The sequence below is a fragment of the Adiantum capillus-veneris genome, chromosome 27, assembly GCF_014529385.1.
Source record: "Adiantum capillus-veneris isolate H3 chromosome 27, ASM1452938v2, whole genome shotgun sequence".
In the NCBI taxonomy this organism is placed as follows: Eukaryota; Viridiplantae; Streptophyta; class Polypodiopsida; order Polypodiales; family Pteridaceae; genus Adiantum; species Adiantum capillus-veneris.
Genome location: NC_140957.1, coordinates 114,380,488 through 114,400,556, shown reverse-complemented (window position 1 = coordinate 114,400,556; position 20,069 = coordinate 114,380,488). Strand labels below are relative to the sequence as shown.

At 43.0% G+C, this 20,069-nt stretch overlaps 1 protein-coding gene across 3 annotated transcripts in view; it reads right to left on the bottom strand.

The window, feature by feature from the left end:
* Positions 1 to 1,898: 1,898 nt before the first annotated feature.
* LOC147422600 (phosphorelay protein) overlaps positions 1,899 to 20,069 on the bottom strand; it is a 106,118-nt gene continuing 87,947 nt past the window's right edge. Inside the window, exons 4-5 of one of the 3 annotated variants that reach the window (XM_086503733.1) lie at positions 2,883 to 3,005; positions 1,899 to 2,804 (exon numbers count right to left, since the gene is read on the bottom strand). In XM_086503733.1, the coding sequence (XP_086359859.1) occupies positions 2,097 to 2,804; positions 2,883 to 3,005 (831 nt within the window). In that variant the 3' untranslated portion in view covers positions 1,899 to 2,096. Of the gene's footprint in view, positions 3,006 to 20,069 lie in introns of all 3 variants that reach the window. The other 2 variants (XM_086503732.1, XM_086503734.1) reach the window with 2 other exon arrangements.

Sequence of the window (20,069 nt, the reverse complement as noted above, 5' to 3'; positions counted from 1 at the left end):
TGTGAGCACCATATACATTAGGCCTAAGAGCCACCCACTATATAAGCACTCAATGAGAACAACCACACCAAATGGACTTCTTGGCTACTATTGCATAGGAAGTCCATTAAGTGACAAGGTTGCTTTTGCATCAAGATTGGTGATTGGGCCTCTAATTCTCATTGTATACCTATGAACATGAAGTAAAATGTTGTTAGCTTGACCACAACTCTAACCTACTTCTCTGTTGTAACCATATTGTGCTTTAAATATTGCTACATCTATTGGATGGATCAAACACGTGATCGAGATCAATGCTAGAGATAAGTCATCTTAACCAAACACAATCCAATTGTGTTTTTTTATTGAGGAAAATTAAGAAATTGCAACCACTTCATTTTCACTTTTTTTTTTTTTTTTGAAATTCTAGGTAGGATATTTTCTTTTTTCCTTACTCCATTTTGGAATTATTGGCTTTCTAATCGGCACAATTGTTTGTAAGTTGAGATACACTTTTGAACATTGGTCGAGATTTGTAAAAGAGCACATCCATATTACATATACAATAATGTCTAGTGCATTGCTCTATGTATGTTTAAATTGAATAATTTTGTACCATTGGTTGGAAAAATCAAGCCTTTAGCGGCAAAATCTTTCATTGGTTGGAAAAAACAAGCCTTTGGTGTCAAAACCCTTTGGTACCGGTTAAGATTGTGAAATCCCACATTCCAAACCTTAAAGAAAACTGGTATAACTATACATGTTTGAGTGTAAACATATTGTCCTAATTTTGACCTCAAAATCATGTGTCCCAACTCTTTGGTTAGAAAGAAATGTTTTTTCAGACCTTGCTAAATCACGCTAGTTCCTACTCTAAAGAAAACATATCATACTCATTAGAACTAAGTTTATACTGTAGGTGAATAGCCCATAATCTAAAGTCTCAAGTACAATCAGAACATACTGATCTGGCATCAAGCTTCAGTGGTATCTTGTGCTAGTATACTTCAAGATCAACGCCTCTCAATTCAATGTTTTCCCATGCAAATACATCCTTGTACTTCTCAAATTCAGAGCCATACAAGAACATGTAAGTTCAAATTCAAAGCCATATAAGAAAATGTAAGTCCATAATAGAACCCTTTGCTCCTGTGAACTTTGATCGACTAAACCGTTCCCCTCTTAACTTATATCTGAATATCAGTTAAATGGGCTTCATGCAATTCAAGAAGTACTCCAGGCATCGAAAGATACCTATTCAAAGGCACCAAGTAGACTTTCTATAGATCTTCTAAGTTATCCTCCAACACCTCTTACGCATTCAAGCACAGTTTTGCTCATGGCCATACGCAAAGCAATCTTCATAAGCATTCAGCACGCTAACTCAAACACACACACATAATCACTTGGCGCTGCATATCCTTCGATTCATCAAACAAAGTGCGTCGAGTGAAACCGAGGCAAGTTAAATCAAATTCCTGGCATATTGTTTTGCCCATTAACAAGCACCAAGTATGATTGGCAAACCAATATTAGACTAGAGGTGAAACGCCTTGGTATGCCATGCCTGCGGAGTCATGAAAGTAACATCCGCGAATCCCTAGTCAGCATCATTTGTAATTGAGACTAGGATGGCATCTCATCATCTTCGAGCCCCCAACTTTCATCCTTGATAAATGAAAACATCCTTGGCAAATGCTTGCCGAATAGTTCATCTTTCATAAATCAAAGAATTTCACAACACGTGTCCATATCAATAGAATAAGCATTCATACCAAACAGGCTCTCCTTTTCATGGACGATTCTAAGCCGCTCCCTTCACCGTAACTTTGAAAGCATCCCATGTCAGCCTATGTCAATATTCGCTTTTGTTGGAGGTGGTTACAATAAACAAAATATTGAGTTTTGACAACATGGACTACTGAGGACATCCAACTTCTTAATTCTTACATGGAATTAGATTAGACAGCACAAGCTGTAGTAAGCACAGTCAGTTGAGGTGGATAAGGCTTTTCTGAACGTATGCAATTACCACATGAAAAAGCAATTTTGTTCGCAACCTCATCAAAGCTGGCCATGGACATACATGAGCTCAATATATGGTGTACACACATTTCTCATAATGAATCGAGCCACTCATCAAAGTCGTCATCAAGGCTGGGTACATTTTTCCTGGTGTCAACATCTGGTACCAGAAAGGATACATTATTTACCTTGACTGCTGAACTAGTAGATTCCATCATATGAATAGGCCTGGTATTTGGGGATCCCATATCCAAAATTAATGTTGCCGCATCAGAAGAATCCATTTGACAATCCAATGGACTACTTTCCTTGAGGGCATCAGGACAAGCCTGTTGAAAGGCAGAGACCGGACCTCTTGCCGAACCAAAAGACTCAAATGGCATCAATACTGGTGCCTGTCCAGAAGTTTTATTGTCAAGCATATCTAACAGAGCATCAAGCTCAGCTTCTGCAGACTTTGCATCAAACAAATTTGTACTGTTTGCCAGTTCTGCCAAGGGCTCTTTAGAAACTGAACTATCTGGTATTTCTGACTCCTTGTTGGGAAATGACTCTGCACCATCTTCAGGCTGCTTTGCAGTAGTCCCAGGCATTTCAAGGAGCCTGTTCTCAAAAACACTACTGCTCCCAGCCTCCTCATTCCGTGTTGATGCGATTCTATCAAGATGTTCATAAACCTGCAGAGACAATGAAGCCCGAGATTTTAATGAACTAGTCCTGCTTGGTGAAGTCGAGATTATGTTATCCTCATCAACTGTTTCAGCCTCTGGTATTTCATGCACTCTGTCTGACTTTTCCATCTGCAGAAAGAACCCTAAGTCAATTCTCCCAGCCTCCTCATTCCGTGTTGATGCGATTCTATCAAGATGTTCATAAACCTGCAGAGACAATGAAGCCCGAGATTTTAATGAACTAGTCCTGCTTGGTGAAGTCGAGATTATGTTATCCTCATCAACTGTTTCAGCCTCTGGTATTTCATGCACTCTGTCTGACTTTTCCATCTGCAGAAAGAACCCTAAGTCAATTCTCCGAAGTTCAATTTAGTACACACAATTCCTTATACACTCAACTATCAGAAATTAGACTGGTAGATTCAAAGGGATACCAACAGGTAGCAAGATATGCCACCTATGCCATACAGAGATGCATTATATATGTTAGTACACAGTGTATTATGAGATACGGGGTTGCTTCCACAGTGTATTAGGAGATATAGGGTCGTTTCCACTATCTATTCAGAGAGGGCTTTGGACCCTCTCCAGAATCATGAGTTATCAGGACCAGAGATGTCTTGGATTGTGTCTACTTGAGTTACATAGACACTGAGATAGTTTACTGTGGAGATCTGGAGAGAGACAATCCCAGACACACATTACTGATTTCTTCACACCAAACATTGGACAGATAGAGGAACAGCCACCATTGCAAAGCTCAGCTAATACTCACACCCGCGGTACTCTCATTGACCGAGCATTGGAGATAGGGAGATCGAAACGCCCATGACGGAGGGAAAGACCTTCAAAGCATCGACGGAGACTACAACAGAGGATTCAAGCCGTATTATCTCGACATCCAGAGTACAGATGAGGATGGATTCATCACCCATTATATCACCCTTTTTTATTTGGCACCCATTGTATCAATGGTCACACATACCCCACACGGTTCCAGCTAGTAGCACTGCTAGAATCATTGTGGTCTCTTGTAAGGTGCAACGGAATGAATATTGTATTTTCTCAAGATTAGTGATCTTTATTGCTCAAGGTTCCTTTTAGTTCTTAGGGAAAGAGAGAGCTTTCCGTCTTGTAGAGTGTTGTGGTCACGAACAAAGTGAGTGGATATTGTGCGTGCAAGTGAATGAAACTGAGAGAAGGAGAGAGAAGAGATACGACACCCGAGAGGTTGTAAAACCCTCCTCCGAAGGCCCCACTCTCGTCGGCGAGAGTGGTCTACTTTGATTGCACAAAGGTGTACAATGCGTATGCAAAGGACTGATGCATTGGGACTATGCCCATGACGACGACGGCGATGACGACGACGACTTGATGGCTGAAATCTGGGATCCTTTATCTGCTGTTTTTCATGGTCTTCTTGGTGGCTGAAAATGACTGTTTTGGCTGCGTTTTGATGGCTGAAAATGGGGAGCATCTGCAACCAACTTGGGGAAAATCTGCTACTGTGCATAAGGCTGAAAATCTGTGGTCTGAAGTGGCTTAGGGCTGAAAACACAAAACGCTGGCTGAATCTAGCTTTCACCAAAAACGATAGGCTGATTTGTATCTGCAAACACAAAACGCTGATGGATCTGGTGCATGCGAGGCTGATCCGACTCTGCAAAGCAAAAACGCTAGAATCTGCAAAGTGGCTGGCGTTTTTGTGAAGAAAACGCTGGGCTGGTTGTGTGGCATTTTTGCAAGCAAAAACGCTGGGCTTTCTACTGCTAGCACGGGGAGGAACTGCAATGCTGGGGGGTCTAGGTGATGACGGCGATATCTGCAAATGAGAAAAACGCCAATGGTGGGGATCTGGCCCGGCGAGAATGAACTCCAAAACGCTGGGTGTGCTGGGGGGTACTGCTGAGAAGTTGCCTGTTGAGCGGGAAGCTCCTGCTGCCTCTTCTGCCAGAAAGTGCTAACTTGGGTTTGCTTATATATTAACTTAGCAAAATTGCCGTACCTACTTTGTTGAGCGCGCGGCGGTGTGTGCAAAGATAGAGCACGCGAAGATGTGCAGTGTGTGTGCAGAGAGGGGTGGCAAAAGCCAGCAGGAGAGGAAGCGCTAGCAGAACGATGAGGGGGAGAGAGAGGGCTCACGTTTTTGGGAAAAACTCAATAAGCGAATTTTGGGTTTTCCCACTTTTATTATAAGTGACCTTTAAAAAATGTGTCCAGGTTCAATATGAACCTAAAAGTATAAAAATGTACAAAAAGGGGTTATTTAGGCCTTTAACCCAACAACCTCCCACTTAAAGGCATAAATGACGCCTTTAAGTTAACCAACTCCCACCAGCTGTATGCAATGCTCATGTTGAGCCTTAGCAAGACTCTTGGTGAGAACATCTGCAGGGTTATCCTGTGTATGGATCTTAGTCAAGCTGACTAAACCATCCTCCAATACCTATCGTATGAAGTGGTACCGCACATCTATGTGTTTGGTACGTGCATGAAACATGGCATTTTTTGCTAAATAGATAGCACTTTGGCTATCACAACCCAACACGGGTGTATGAGCAAGCATGCCATGTTCGTTTGCATGTCTTCAAAAATCACGGACTGCCCCTGGCACAAACGTTTGGATGTAGTCTTCGATGCCTTGATTGATTCGCTCAGTCCATTAGAAACTCTTCAGCATCCTGATCTTCTGCATGCATGGTGCCCGAAGCAAGGGCCATGGGCGTAATCACCTCTTTACTTGTTGCTATGTTCAAGCGGATCAAAAGGATTGGACAGATTTCCTAGAGGTCCTTGAGTTTCAGTACAACAGCAGTGTGCACTCAGGGACAGGATACACGCCGTTTGAACTTGCTAGAGGTAAAGAGGTGATTACGTGCCCAACCAAATGGCCTCTTTTGAAGCCTCTGTGGCTGAAATATATTCAGCCTCAGTAGTACTCAATGCCACAATTTTCTGTAACCTAGGACACCAAGAGGCTGCACCACCAGCAATGGAAAATACATATCCACTGGTAGATTTCCTGGTATCCATGTCACCTGCCATGTCTGCATCACAATATCCCTACAACTTTAAGTCACTTTTGCCATAGCATATACACCTAGATTGTGTACCTGACAAGTATCTCAGAATGCATTTCACAGCTTCCCAATGTGCTTTGCCGGGATTGGACATGTATCGACTAACAACTCCCACTGCATAAGCAATGTCGGGACGAGTGGCAACCATAGCATACATAAGAGAACCACAAGCTGATGCATAAGAAATTCCCTTCATTGCTTTCAATGTTACCTCATCCTTTGGGCAATCTGCTTTGCTAAGCTTAGTGTATGGACTTCGTAAAGGCATTCCAAGAGACTTAGCTTCAGCCATGTTAAACCTGTTAAGTACTTTAGCAATGTACTTTTCTTGAGATAAGAAGAGCAATTTCAGCTTTCTATCTCTCTTGATTCTCATGCCCAAGATGTGCTCAGCATCACCTAAACCTTCATGGCAAAAGCTGAATTCAGCTGACGTTTAAGAGCATCAATGGTAGACTTATGCTTCCCAGCAATCAACATATCATCTAAATATAGCACAAGGATTATAGGACTTCCATCATTATCCTTCTTTGTATACAAACAATGGTCTGAATGGCTGCGTTTAAAGCCTTGAGACAGCATAAAAGTATCAAACTTTTTGTACCACTGACGTGATGACTGCCTCAAACCATACAGTACCCTTCTTAGTTTGCATACAAGTTCCTTTCTATCAAGAACTACAAAACCCTCAGGTTGCTTCATGTAGATATCTTCATCAATGTCACCATGAAGAAAAGCTGTTTTTACATCCATTTGATTCAATTCTAAGTCAAGCACTGCAACGAGAGCAAAAAGGACACGCAATGTCGTAAGCTTTACAACAAGAGAAAAGATCTCTTAAAAGTCAATCCCCTCTTTCTGTGCATACCCTTTGGCAACTAACCTTGCTTTATACTGGGGTTTCCATCAACACATTTGACCTTGTAAACCCATTTGTTAGGAAGAGCCTTTCTTCCTTTAGGCAATGGCACAAGATCCCAAGTATTGTTTGCATGCAAAGATTTGATTTCCTCTTGCATCGCAAGCTCCCACTTACTGCTTAACTCACATGATTTTGCCTCTTTATATGTAAGAGGCTCACTCTCATCTGTCAACATAACATGATGCAAAGAGGGGTCAAAGCGCTGTATCGACCTTCTGACACGAGTAGACCTGCGTACCCAATGATCTACATTCTCAAGCACAGATTCTACATCAGGAGGCAACTCATTTTCAGCATGCTCATGCTGCTGAAAATCATTTTCAGCCATGACAGGTGGCTGTCCATCCTCATTTGGAGCATCTAAATCATGTCCTACCTCTTTTGGCTCAAGGTTAACCGGCTGATTATCAATTTCAGCTTGCGGTAATGCATCCTGAGGCTCTTTTTCAACATCAATAGGTGGCAAGAGAGGCTGAAATTTGACCGATTTCTTGTCAATTTCAGAAGATGTAGCATTTTTCAACAATTTAGCCTCATTGAACACTACATCTCGGCTGCGTACTACCCTCTTAAAACCATATCCTGTAGCCCATTTCACCCTCTTCTCCATAACCTAGGAAGAGTCCTTGGATGGACTTGGCATCTAGCTTTGTCCTCAAGTCATTACGAACATGGACAAAAGCCTCGCAGCCAAACACTCTCAAATGATCATAAGAGGCAAGTTTGCCAGACCAAACCTCCTCTGGAATGTCATTTTTCAGCGTACTATTAAGAGAGCGATTGCATACATGAACTGCAGTTTTCAAAGCCTCTCCCCAAAACCCATGAGGGAGATTAGCCGTGGACAACATGCAACGCACTCTCTCACATAAAGTACGGTTATACCTCTCAGCCACACCATTAGAAGATGGATTATAAGGGGCTGTCAACTCCCTTTTAATCCCATATTCTTCGCAATAACGCTGAAATTCAGCAGACGTGTACTCCCCCCCATTGTCAGATCTCAGACATTTAAGCTTACTACCCTTTTGCGTACTCACAAAAGCATGAAACCTCTTAAATGCATTAAATGTCTCACTCTTATTCTTTAACAAATATGCCCAGCCTTTCCTAGTGCAATCATCAATGAATGTAACAAAGTATAATGCACCACCAAAAGACTTAACAAGCATTGAACATACATCGTAGAGAATTAAATCAAGAGCATTAGCTTTGCGCGAGACACCAGAATAATAAGAAGACTTCTTTTGTTTACCATACAAACAGTCATTACAAAAATCTAACTTGGTGCCCTTTACATCAACCCTCTTCAAAGAGGAGAGCACATCAAATCCCTTCTGGCTCATATGGCCAAGTCTTTTGTGCCACAACTCCAAATGAGAAGCAACTTCGGCCACTGCAAGAAACTTGCCAGGCAAAGCTTTGCCATGTAAATAGTACAATGTACCACTCTTGCATCCCTTGACAATGAGCATTGATCCCTTAAGCAACTTCCATGAACCCCCGACAAAAATGGTTGTATAACCCTGTGCATCCATCTGGCCAACAGACAATAGACTCTTCTTGATGCCTGGTACATACCTTACATCTTTAAGCATAAACTCTTGGCCATTGTTTAATGCCAAGCGCACAGTGCCCATTCCTTCAATGTCACAAGCATGGTTATCCCCAAGGTAAACCTTGCCATACTTGCTTGCATGATAAGAAGCAAAACACTCCACAAATGGAGTCACATGAAATGAGGCACCCGAGTCTACTATCCAAGACTGTGTAAAGCCATCATTTGCACTTAGCAAAGCATCAATGACATCTCTACGTGAGATAAGCATGTCTTCTGCATTTGCTACAACAAAATCTGAGGGGCATGAAGCTGCAACCAAGTCTCCTCACTGTCGGATAACTCTGTGATAACCACACTAGAGGATACATTGACAGTCTCCGAATCCTTGGAGGAGGTACCTGCTGATTTTTCCCATTTCTTATCCTCTGTCTTCTTCTTCTCCTGTGATTCCTTCTTTCTTTCCTGCTCTTTCTTGAAATACCTGCAATCTGGCTTCTTATGGCCTTTTCTGCCACACTGGTAACAAGTCACATCCTTATCCCAAGACTTGCTTTTGCTCCTGTTTTGAGTCTTGGTACCTGTATTTTGCTTCTGACTTCTGCCTCTCGCATTGTAAGCAGAACTGCCACCTTCCCCACCACTAGACTTGCGTCTAATTTCCTCATTTAAGATGGAGCCTCGCACTCCATCATATGTGAGGTTGGGGCTATTACTCAAAGAAACCACAAGCGTTTCCCAAGAGTCTGACAAAGTCATCAACAAAGATATGGCTTTCAACTTGTCATCAAAAGGTTGAAGCCCAGTATCCTGTAGCTGACTCATAACACTGGTGAAAGCACTTAAGTGCTCAAAAGCCGACTTGGCTTCGTCAAGCATCATATTCACCAATTTGCGCATAAAATGCACCTGATTCACAGGGGTGGCATTCTCATAAGTGGCCTTCAACTTATGCCAAATTGCATGTGCACTGTCCAAGCCCTTTATGTCCACCAGAATGTCATCGGTCACAGCCATTTTGATATAGGCCTTTGCCCTCTTGTTGAGCTTGGTCCAATCCTCATCCGGCATATCCTCAGGCTTTACAGCCAAAAGGGTGTCCTCACAATCCTTGAGGAACAAAATCCCCTGCATCCTGTCCTGCCATAGGTCGAAACCTGTACCGTCAAATCGCTTGATTTCCATCAAGCTCTTGGCATCAGACGACGAGGAAGTAGAGGCCATTTGCACGGGTAAAAATGCAGCAGAAAGTGTCTACACAAAATCTGAAAATTTCCAGTGATCACAATGTACCGCACGTTGCATACAATGTGCTGAAAATTTCAGCAACTAACAAGTATCCCCAATGCGTACATGCATAAACCCACAAAAGGCGTACATAAGCCTCAATTTGTGTACATAAAAACAGTCCAATTCTGAATTTTCTGCAAATTTACTGTTTTGGCGCATCAATTTGCATCAAATGGACCTATTTTGAGTGGGAAAAGCAAGGGGCATTCACGGGAATCGATTTAGAACACCTGCGTTTTGCTGTTTTGACCTGTAATTTTCTGGTTTTTACCTGTTATGACCTAATTTCAGCCGGTTTTAGGCTGTTTTAGGAACCCTAATCACCCTAGGTGACACCGGAAGCAAGGGGCTTCGCGATGAAAGCGGAAACTTGACGCGAGAGAAGCCTTTTGCCTGCATTCCAGCCACTTGCGCAAAGCTTCTGAAACCCTAATCTGGCTCTGATACCAATTGTTGAGCGCACGGCGGTGTGTGCAAGTGATAGAGCACGCGAAGATGTGCAGTGTGTGTGCGGAGAGGGGTGGCGAAAGCCAGCAGGAGAGGAAGCGCTAGCAGCACGATGAGGGAGAGAGAGAGGACTCACGTTTTTGGGGAAAACTCAATAAGTGAGTTTTGGGTTTTCCCACTTTTATTATAAGTGACCTTTAAAAAATGTGTCCACGTTCAATATGAACCTGGACAAAGTATAAAAATGTACAAAAAGGGGTTATTTAGGCCTTTAACCCAATATACTTTTGTTGGAAAGTCACAAAAATAATAAGTGAAAATCCCAATAAATAGGAAAATAAACTAAATGCACTGGAAAATTTCCCTAATTGATGCTAATGGATTTTGATGGGAATTCCGATGATCATGCTGTGTGCAACCGGAGGATATGCATCTATGTTAAGTGACTGGGCATGCACGGTCCACGAATAGACTCACAAAAGTGCCAGATCACTGCTAATCTAGAGTTGACTTGATTGACTGAACCCTGCTGTGGTGTAGCTTATCCACGGACACATAGTGTTGGGATGTGTCACGTAACATCCCCTCCTTTTCAAAGTGAGGTACTGGTACCGAACTGTATGGCGTCGAGGGAGATCGCCAACAGCATCCGGAATCCTGCAAGGGACTCTTCGCCGGCCCACTCTGATGTGTGGGTCGTGCGGTACTTGAATTTCATAAAGGTCTACAATGCTTGCTTCTTTGGGCTGCGCCGAAAGCGACTCAAAGTCTTTTGTGGCTCCTTCGATGCTTCAACTTCGTCTAGAGTCCTGCTTCTTGCATCTTCAAGAATCTCCATGGCTGAAAATTCCTGAAACCATCTCCAACACAAAACCACGAACATACCCATTCCATGTAAAGTGAAGGAAAAAAATCTTGTCTTCTCTAAAGACTGTATGCAATGTAGATAAACATAGAGACGGAGTGACAACCCGTTCATCAAACACATGCAAACAATGCGCTCGAATCTTTTCTGTTTGATCGAAATCAATCAGCTGTGGCAAATCACAATGGAAATGCCCATGCTGGGTGCTCATACTATCATGTGCTCTTTCGGAAACTGTGTCATGCCAAGGAAGAGACATGGAATGTTCACATACAAACTTTTCAACTTTTCATGAACAATCCACAGACATTCGTGCTAATCCATGAGAGAAACGTGCTCAACATACAATATGTCATGCCTAGGAAAAGGGATCACATAACGATATTGACTAGAATACAGGAAACCTTCACGAATGAAACATTCGAACAATGCGTGCGTATCAATCATGCGAACACATAATACTTCCTGTGAGGGTTCTTTGGACCAAGGCTCGAGAGCCAAGATCGCTTCTTCGGGATCTATCGAATCTTCTTGTGGGGGTTCTTTGGACCTCGACTCGAAAGCCAAGATCGGTTCTGCGTGATTGATCGACTCTACAACGAGGTTAGCTTCGCTAGGAAAAGCATCCATTAATACATCATCCTTGTGAACAATCACATCATCTTCATGCAATTCATCATGCTTGTCTTTTTCATCCAAATCATCATACAAATCATTAGCAATATCATTCAAATCATCATGCTTATCGTTGTCATCCAAATCATCATGCTTGTCATTCAAATCATCATGCTTATCATCATGCAAATCATTATGCTTATCATTGTCAATCAAAACATCATGCAAGTCATTGTCAATCAAATCATCATCATGCTTCACACAATCATGCAAATCCTGTCTGTCATGCTGTGGAGAAGAAGAGATTGAGAGAGTCTCCGTCTCCTGAATCTCTTGCATCTGTGTCGACACGGAATACAAGAGTCGCAAGAACTCTTGAATGTGTCGGTCGCGCCGTTCTTGGCTTGCCTTTCTTTCGGCTTCTCTTTCTGCTTTTTCTTCTGCGTGTCTCCGTTTCATTTCTGCCATTCTTTCCTTAAACATCTGCTTTAACAACTCCATAGGAGTTAGTGCAATCTTTGTCATAGATGGGGAAGGGTCGGAAAAACCTTCTCGTGGGGAAAATTCTTCTTCGTCTCTCTCATGCTCATCACCTCCAAGCGAAGTATCCATTCCCCTTCGAGTGATGATCATTCTGAAGTCGTGGGTTCTTGTGGTCTGGGTTCTTAAGTTCACGAGGAACTTGGGTTCTTGAGGGTCTTGGGTTCTTGAGGTTTTCTTTCCCTTGCAAATCGCGTTGGAGAAGGATCTTCTCTTCACCCAAGTTCTACTCCTTTCACTGGGCGCAGCCCTTGGTGGTCTTGCGCTCACACCAAGGTTGCTTTTTCCCACCTCACGTCGATTGGCCGGCCGCTAAGTGCACGGTCCGCTCTCAATGAGTGAAAAGAGACACAAGGGAAGGCTGGACAAGCCCTTCTTTCTTGGGATTCCTGTCACTCTTCAACAAAACACGATTAGGAATCGCCACGCCCAAGTAAACTTGGGTTCATGCCATCGCAACAAGCAAAAAAATTCTTGTGGTTCTTTCCTTGAGTAATGAAGAACACTTCCAAAGCTCTGATACCAATGTTAGGTGCAGCGGAATGAATGTTGTATTTTCTCAAGATTAGTGATCTTTATTGCTCGAGGTTCCTTTTTAGTTCTTAGGGAAAGAGAGAGCTTTCCGTCTTGTAGAGTGTTGTGGTCACGAACAAAGTGAGTGGATATTGTGCGTGCAAGTGAATGAGACTGAGAGAAGGAGAGAGAAGAGATACGACACCCGAGAGGTTATAAAACCCTCCTCCGAAGGCCCCACTCTCGTCGGCGAGAGTGGTCTACTTTGATTGCACAAAGGTGTACAATGCGTATGCAAAGGACTGATGCATTGGGACTATGCCCATGACGACGACGGCGATGACAACGACGACTTGATGGCTGAAATCGGGATCCTTTATCTGCTGTTTTTCATGGTCTTCTTGGTGGCTGAAAATGACTGTTTTGGCTGCGTTTTGACTGCTGAAAATCGGGGAGCATCTGCAACCAACTTGGGGAAAATCTGCTACTGTGCATAAGGCTGAAAATCTGTGGTCTGAAGTGGCTTAGGGCTGAAAACACAAAACGCTGGCTGAATCTGGCTTTCACCAAAAACGATAGGCTGATTTGTATCTGCAAACACAAAACGCTGATGGATCTGGTGCATGCGAGGCTGATCCGACTCTGCAAAGCAAAAACGCTGGAATCTGCAAAGTGGCTGGCGTTTTTGTGAAGAAAACGCTGGGCTGGTTGTGTGGCATTTTTGCAAGCAAAAACGCTGCAAAAACGCTGGGCTTTCTACTGCTAGCACGGGGAGGAACTGCAATGCTGGGGGATCTAGGTGATGACGGCGATATCTGCAAATGAGGAAAACGCCAATGGTGGGGGGATCTGGCCCGGCGAGGATGAACTCCAAAACGCTGGGTGTGCTAGGGGGTACTGCTGAGAAGTTGCCTGTTGACCGGGAAGCTCCTGCTGCCTCTTCTGCCAGAAAGTGCTAACTTGGGTTTGCTTGCATATTAACTTAGCAAAACTGCCGTACCTACTTTTGTTGGAAAGTCACTTAAAAATAATAAGTGAAAATCCCAATAAATAGGAAAATAGGCTAAATGCACTCGAAAATTCCCCTAACTGATGCTAATGGATTCTGATGGGAATTCCGATGATCATGATGTGTGCAACCGGAGGATATGTAGCTATGCTAAGTGACTGGGCATGCACGGTCTACGAATAGACTCACAAAAGTGCCAGATCAGTGCTAATCTAGACTTGACTTAACTGACTGAACCTTGCTGTGGTGTAGCTTGTCCACGGACACATAGGGTTGGGATGTGTCACGTGACATCTCTCTTTCTTCGTACCCAGACATGGTATCAGATTCACCAGTTGTTATGAATTGGTCTCATTTGTCATTTTGGCCTTTTGAAGACGTTAATACATGATTTCATTGTGGTCTCTCTCTCTCTCTCTCTCTCTCTCTCTCTCTCTCTCTCTCTCTCTCTCTCTCTCTCTCTCTCTCTCTCTCTCTCTCTCTCACACACACACACACACACACACAGAGAGCTTGATGAAAGGAAAGATTAGCCAGTCTCAGAGACAGATCACAGACTTCTTTAGAGCTGCCACTGGACACCCGGAGGAGTTACTACCACAATGGAGCTCGTCGCTTTACACCAGAGGCATACTGATCGAACGAGCGACTGAGCTAAGGAGATCCAGACGCCCACGACTGCGAAGGACTACACAACATCGACAGAGGCTACATCAAAGGATCCAGGTCACTTTGGCTCGACATGCACAACGCCCGATCAGACTACTGACCATGGAGGAGATTGATGAGATCCGCTAGCGATCGATGCTGGTTCTCCTATGATCTACCTATCCCAGCGTTTTAGTTGCTTAGTCCACACCCAGCAGTCTAGGATTCCATAATATTTTATTTTGTCATTATGTCATCTTGTTACTCTGACTTTGTATCAGATCCACCACATTGTAACTTTTTGGTCTCATAGATCACTTTGGCCTTTTGAAGACGTTAATATAACATTTCATTTCAGTTCATTTTTTTTCATTTCTCTCTCTCTCTCTCTCTCTCTCTCTCTCTCTCTCTCTCTCTCTCTCTCTCTCTCTCTCTCTCTCTCTCTCTCTCTCTCTCTCTCTCTCTCTCTACACAAACACACACACACAAACAAACACAAAATCATCCAGCCTTCTTTCCATGGCTCCTCACAAACAACCTACCTCAAATGCACATGTTTTGTGACTTGTCAATGGGTTACTATGTATTTTCAGCATTGAAAACATACATACAATGTGTATAACTCTCCGTATCTCTAGATTTGTATAATATATGTATATATGTTTATTTATTTATCTATAAATAAACATGAAACCCGTTTCACTTTTTTTATGTTCTGAAACGAAACGTTTCAAAACCTCGAAATAGTCAAAACCACGAAACGTTTCATGTCACACTGCTCTGTGGCAAGGGTGCAATGTGAATGTATTTGTATGTGTGCCCATACTTGCAAAACCAAAGGAGCTGGAGGTGTGTATGTATGAAAACTCATAGAAATACAATGGGGTGTGAGAAAAGTGGGAAAGAAATAAATTTTATTGATGTCTTATGGAGGCCGAAATCAACCAATGAAGTACATCCATTTTACTTTCTATCATGGGTACCGTACCTGCACACGCACATCCTCACCCACATGCTCATTGCTGGTGCATGGGCAGGCACGCACGCACAAAATATGCCAAGTATATATAGAATGGAAGGTTCCAATAGCCATGTAATGCGATGCTCTGAATTTTAATGTGCTTTATCTATATCATAATGCTCAACTCTAAGTAGTGTGTGCCCTATGATCCTACGAAATCTCTTTGTTCCTTCTTAGCATCTTCGAAACAAATTGAAACATCAACGAGGGCTTGCAAGGTGAATACATTTCAATCTAAGCCAATCAGCAGTCAAGAATAAGAAGAGTGAACTAGATAATTTGGCCTACAGACATCTTACAGACGAAGCAGAGAAAAGATTTGTTGCAGATACAAGGAGTTTGGCAAGGTTGGGTAAAGGATGCCCTAGTGAAGCCAAATAGTCATGAAAACTAGTGTGGACTCACAGGTCCATACCAATGGCACACTGAGATAAATGTGTATCCATATAGTTGGATCGAATCACAAACCAATCCCCTGTAAGTTGGAGAAGATGCTCTCTATAGAAATCCATCTTCGTGTCCAACTCCTATCCATGTCCTCCTGGTATCCAATTGGGTCAAGTCCTCGCAAATGAGTCTAGTAATCTCCATCCGTGTAAGAGATAGTCATGGAGCATCAAGGGAGCACCGGAACGGAGGCAAGCTGTCTATGCTGAAGCCATGTATCTGGAACCATGATGACATCTATGGATACCAGCATGATGTGTCCCCCTGTAAAGCTAACTGCCGGGAGGGCTCAAGGGCCAATCTGGCATATCTGTCTCTGGTAGTATCCCATAAGCTGTGCAATGTGCATAAAGGAGACTAATCTAGTAAGCACCTCTACCTCCATAGGGGGCGCTACTGACTCTTCTCTAATGATCTCACGTGGCACGGAGGCCTTGGCTCTAATCAATCGAGAGATCATAGATACCAAGGGCCTGTCCATACCTCTCCACCCATTGTGACCCACAGAGGACCGATCCCCAACCCTGAACTCCATAGAGCATAGCTGAAGCTTTATTCAAGGTTCCTGGGACTGAACCCACGAACACATCCTCTCCAATCCTCTCAAGGCCGCTTACGCTTTGATCAGTCTAGTCTTTGCTGCTCTCTTCAAGGAAAACCTTGATCCATGAAGACTACCCCAAGATAAGTGTATGCATCTGTGTACTCCACAGTCTCCTACCATAAGTGAATGTAGGTGCCGATCGCTTGATCCACTGTAGTGTGGTGTTAAACATCATAACCTTGGTTTCACCAAGGTTTACAAACAATCACTATCCTCCGCAAATCTATGTAATGCATCCAAATGTCGCTGCATACCCTCTGGTGAGTCAGAGATCAACACAATATCATTAGCATATAGCAACAATGGAATCCATGTCCTTGCCAGTTGGGCACCTCTGTCACCCTCTTTTGTCAATGTAATCGGAAACCTCATCTATATACATACCAAATAGAGTAGGAGACAATGGACAACCTTATTTCACTCCAATAGTGAAGTGAACTAAATCAGATATCCCCTCTAGAGTGCGTACATGTCCCACCATTGATCTATATAGAGCCATGATCCCCCAAATCAACTCAAAGGGCACTCCCATCTCCTGTAGTCTGCGCATCAATCTGGCTCTTGACACCATGTCAAATGCTTGTGGAAATCCATAAAGCTACAATAAACCCGTCTCCCATGTGCCCTACCCTCCTCAATGATGGCTCTGAGTGCTAGAATATGGTCAAGAGTGGATAAACCTCTCCTGAAACCGGCCTATCCCATTGCTCGTATGCCCTCACTCTCTACCATCTACTCAATTGTTGCTCAAGGATAGATGCATACAATCGTGCCAATGTGTGTCCAATCATAATAGTACGGTAGTTTCCAAGCTCCGTAGGATCATATGCCTTGAAGATAATTCCAATAGTAGACAGTCTCCAAGTCTCACATAGACCCCTCACATATGACACGATTGAACAAAATTGCATGAACCTCTGCTTGCATATCTCTAGCATGTATAAAGTGCTCTGCTACTAGACCACCATCATCATATGCCCTCCTAGTTCTCATCCTCTCAATAGCCATCTTTATCATCTTAGTGGTAAAGAAGGTACTCATAGATGGGCATGGCTCAGGAGGATATGAAAGGGGTGTCTGTCTAGGGACCATACTGACCCCACACATCAAGGGACTAGGGGAGGGGAGTGCTCATGAAAGAAACGCCATGCCTCTCCTGAGTCTCTACTCAAGAATAATTGGTATAAGTCTCGCTCAATCTGAGCTATGAAGGCTCGCTTCTTCCGTCGCACAAGGCGCCAGAAGGCTATCCGGGATGATTGATGACCCCTAGAAGAAGATCCCTTTGAAACAGTGCTCTCGTCTCTCTACACTCCTTGTCATACCAATTGTCCTTAGGCATGCTCCTAGAACGGCATCTCTAATTAGGCTAAGTGTCTAGGTATGCCTCTGCTACCACATCATGCAATGTCTCAGTTGGGGGGGGGGGGGGGGGGGGGGGGGGGGGGGGGGGGGGGGGGAGAGAGAGAGAGAGAGGAGAGAGAGAGAGAGAGAGAGAAGAAAGAAGAGAATTTTTAACGTCATGGGAAACTATCCCAAGAGACCTCAAAGATCTATCCGACAAGAGAGAAGACTCATTGTGTGTGTGTGTGTGTGTGTGTGTGTGTGTGTGTGTGTGAGAGAGAGAGAGAGAGAGAAAGAGAGAATCGTTGCCAACGAATTCAGTAGACAGGCAGCGTTCAAGTTCGAAGAGAGAGAGTCCACTTGTTGCGTTTGAAGAGAAATTCCACGCGCTAGAGAGAGAAACTCCTTGTTAGCCGTACGCGTACCCAAACGGTCCAAAAAACCAACACTGCCCTCAAATATTGATGTTAAAACTCACCTTTAAAAAAAATTCCATTGTTGCGTTTTGTCGAAACATTTCAGCCATTTCGGGGTTTCAGACTGCCGAAACGCGTTTTTATGTCACACTGCCATAGAGGCATAAAAAGAAATCACACAACTAAAAATAGTTATAGCTTTGAACACTTCTGACTTGTAAGAGTTACAATTTTAGCTGGTGATGGCTCATTACATACATAGGGCGATAGAAAGTCATGCTGAGAGGATATAAAATCACTCGGTTGGGAGTGTGGACTATACCTTGATGCCCTTAGCCGTCAAGGACAGAGAACCTGTTCAATTGAGGAGGCCCTTTCACAGTCGAAGATGAAGCAGGCCATACACGCCAAGATTGATTCCATCCAAAAGAATGATACTTGGGAGTTTCTTTTGAGACCAAAGGTGCAAAAGATAATTGGTGTCAAGTGGGTCTACAAGACCAAGCACAAGTGAAATTGTTCGATGGACAAGCACAAATCTTGGTTGATGGCTAAAGGCTTTTCTCCAACCCTTTTCACTGACTGCATGAATGGCCACTATTTCAACAATTCTAGCTCTTGCAGCACATCACAGATGGCCCGTGTATCAGATGGATGTCAAAGCAAGGAGGTATATACGAAGCATGCTCCTAGCTTCCCACTCTTAGGATCAAGAGACGAGGTTTACACGTTGCGGAAGGTTCTTTATGGCTAAAAGGCAGAAATTTTTTAGTATCACCACCAAAAGAGCGATCAAATTAGATTGATTAGCCACAATTGAGCATCGAAAGTCACCACGTTAATCTTGACCATTTCCCTATTCATAGCCAGATGCACAGCCTATTTATATCTAAGTTAATGGAGGAAGGGCCAAGACGAAGAAGATCGAGGCCCTAGCAGGATTAAAAATTTGAAGCTTTTTGTAGGATCATCACATTGTATCTATAACTCAAAGTACGGGTTCAAGCACGTCGACAAAGTAGTATAATAAAAGAATTAATCTCCATAGTCAATTTTTGAAGCGGGAATAGATATGCAACCAATATGAATGCCTTGTGGAGTATGCATTGAAATTTATCCCATGTATGATTGTTTTTGCCATCTACAATATCAATCATTGCCACCACGCCAAAGCTGTATTCTTGAGAAAACTTGAGACCAAGGCAACTTTTTAATGCTCCGGCAAATCAAGATTAGCAAAATATGTCTACATCTTAAAGGTCCACACATCTATGACCCCTTTATTCCTTCAACCATTGTCAGATTCCAGGAGTTTAATATCAAGCTATTTTTATTTCTTTTTCAGCATTAGCTTGTACAAAAGTTTGAGTTTTGAATTGTATACTTGAGTGGAAAGATCTCATGAAGAAGTTTGTTCTGTGTGTCAGTGAAGATGATGAAGTTAATATTCCCATGCGCAGGGTCAGCTACTAAAACCCACCTTAACGGCAAGGGAAAGAAGAGTTGACAATCCAAAGAATGTCACACCCATCGAGAGGTCATGTCCCTTGGTTCATTGGGTAGTCACAATGGCTGCAACCATTCCTTTGAATGTCTTACTATCAGTATTTGACATAGGATGGCTCAAAGGGTATCTGCGTATGATGCTCTATGCCACTTCTCTACTGACACATCCAAAATATTCCTTTCTTCCCTTCTACTTGCACTAACATTTCAAATGTGCACACGTACAAACAAAATGGAATTCATTAAACTAGAACTAGAAAAAAACAGCTAATTTAGCAACGCCCCTCTAGCTTCTAAACAATTGTCCTCAATCATATTGCTTTCAAATAACTACCTTGGAAATCTAGATAAGGTGCCAAATCTTGGTCAATCATCCACTGAGCATTAAGGGGCGAATAATTTCTAAACTTAACCAAAAACTTTTGAAATATCTTACGAGTCTTAGGTTGGCGCCCTTTGTGATGAGAATCTGATACAGTTGGAGAATGTCTTATGCCGCCTTTTCTTCAAGAGGATCTCCACTTACTGGTTCATTGGGAGACAAGCCCACATAAGGTCTAAGTAGCATG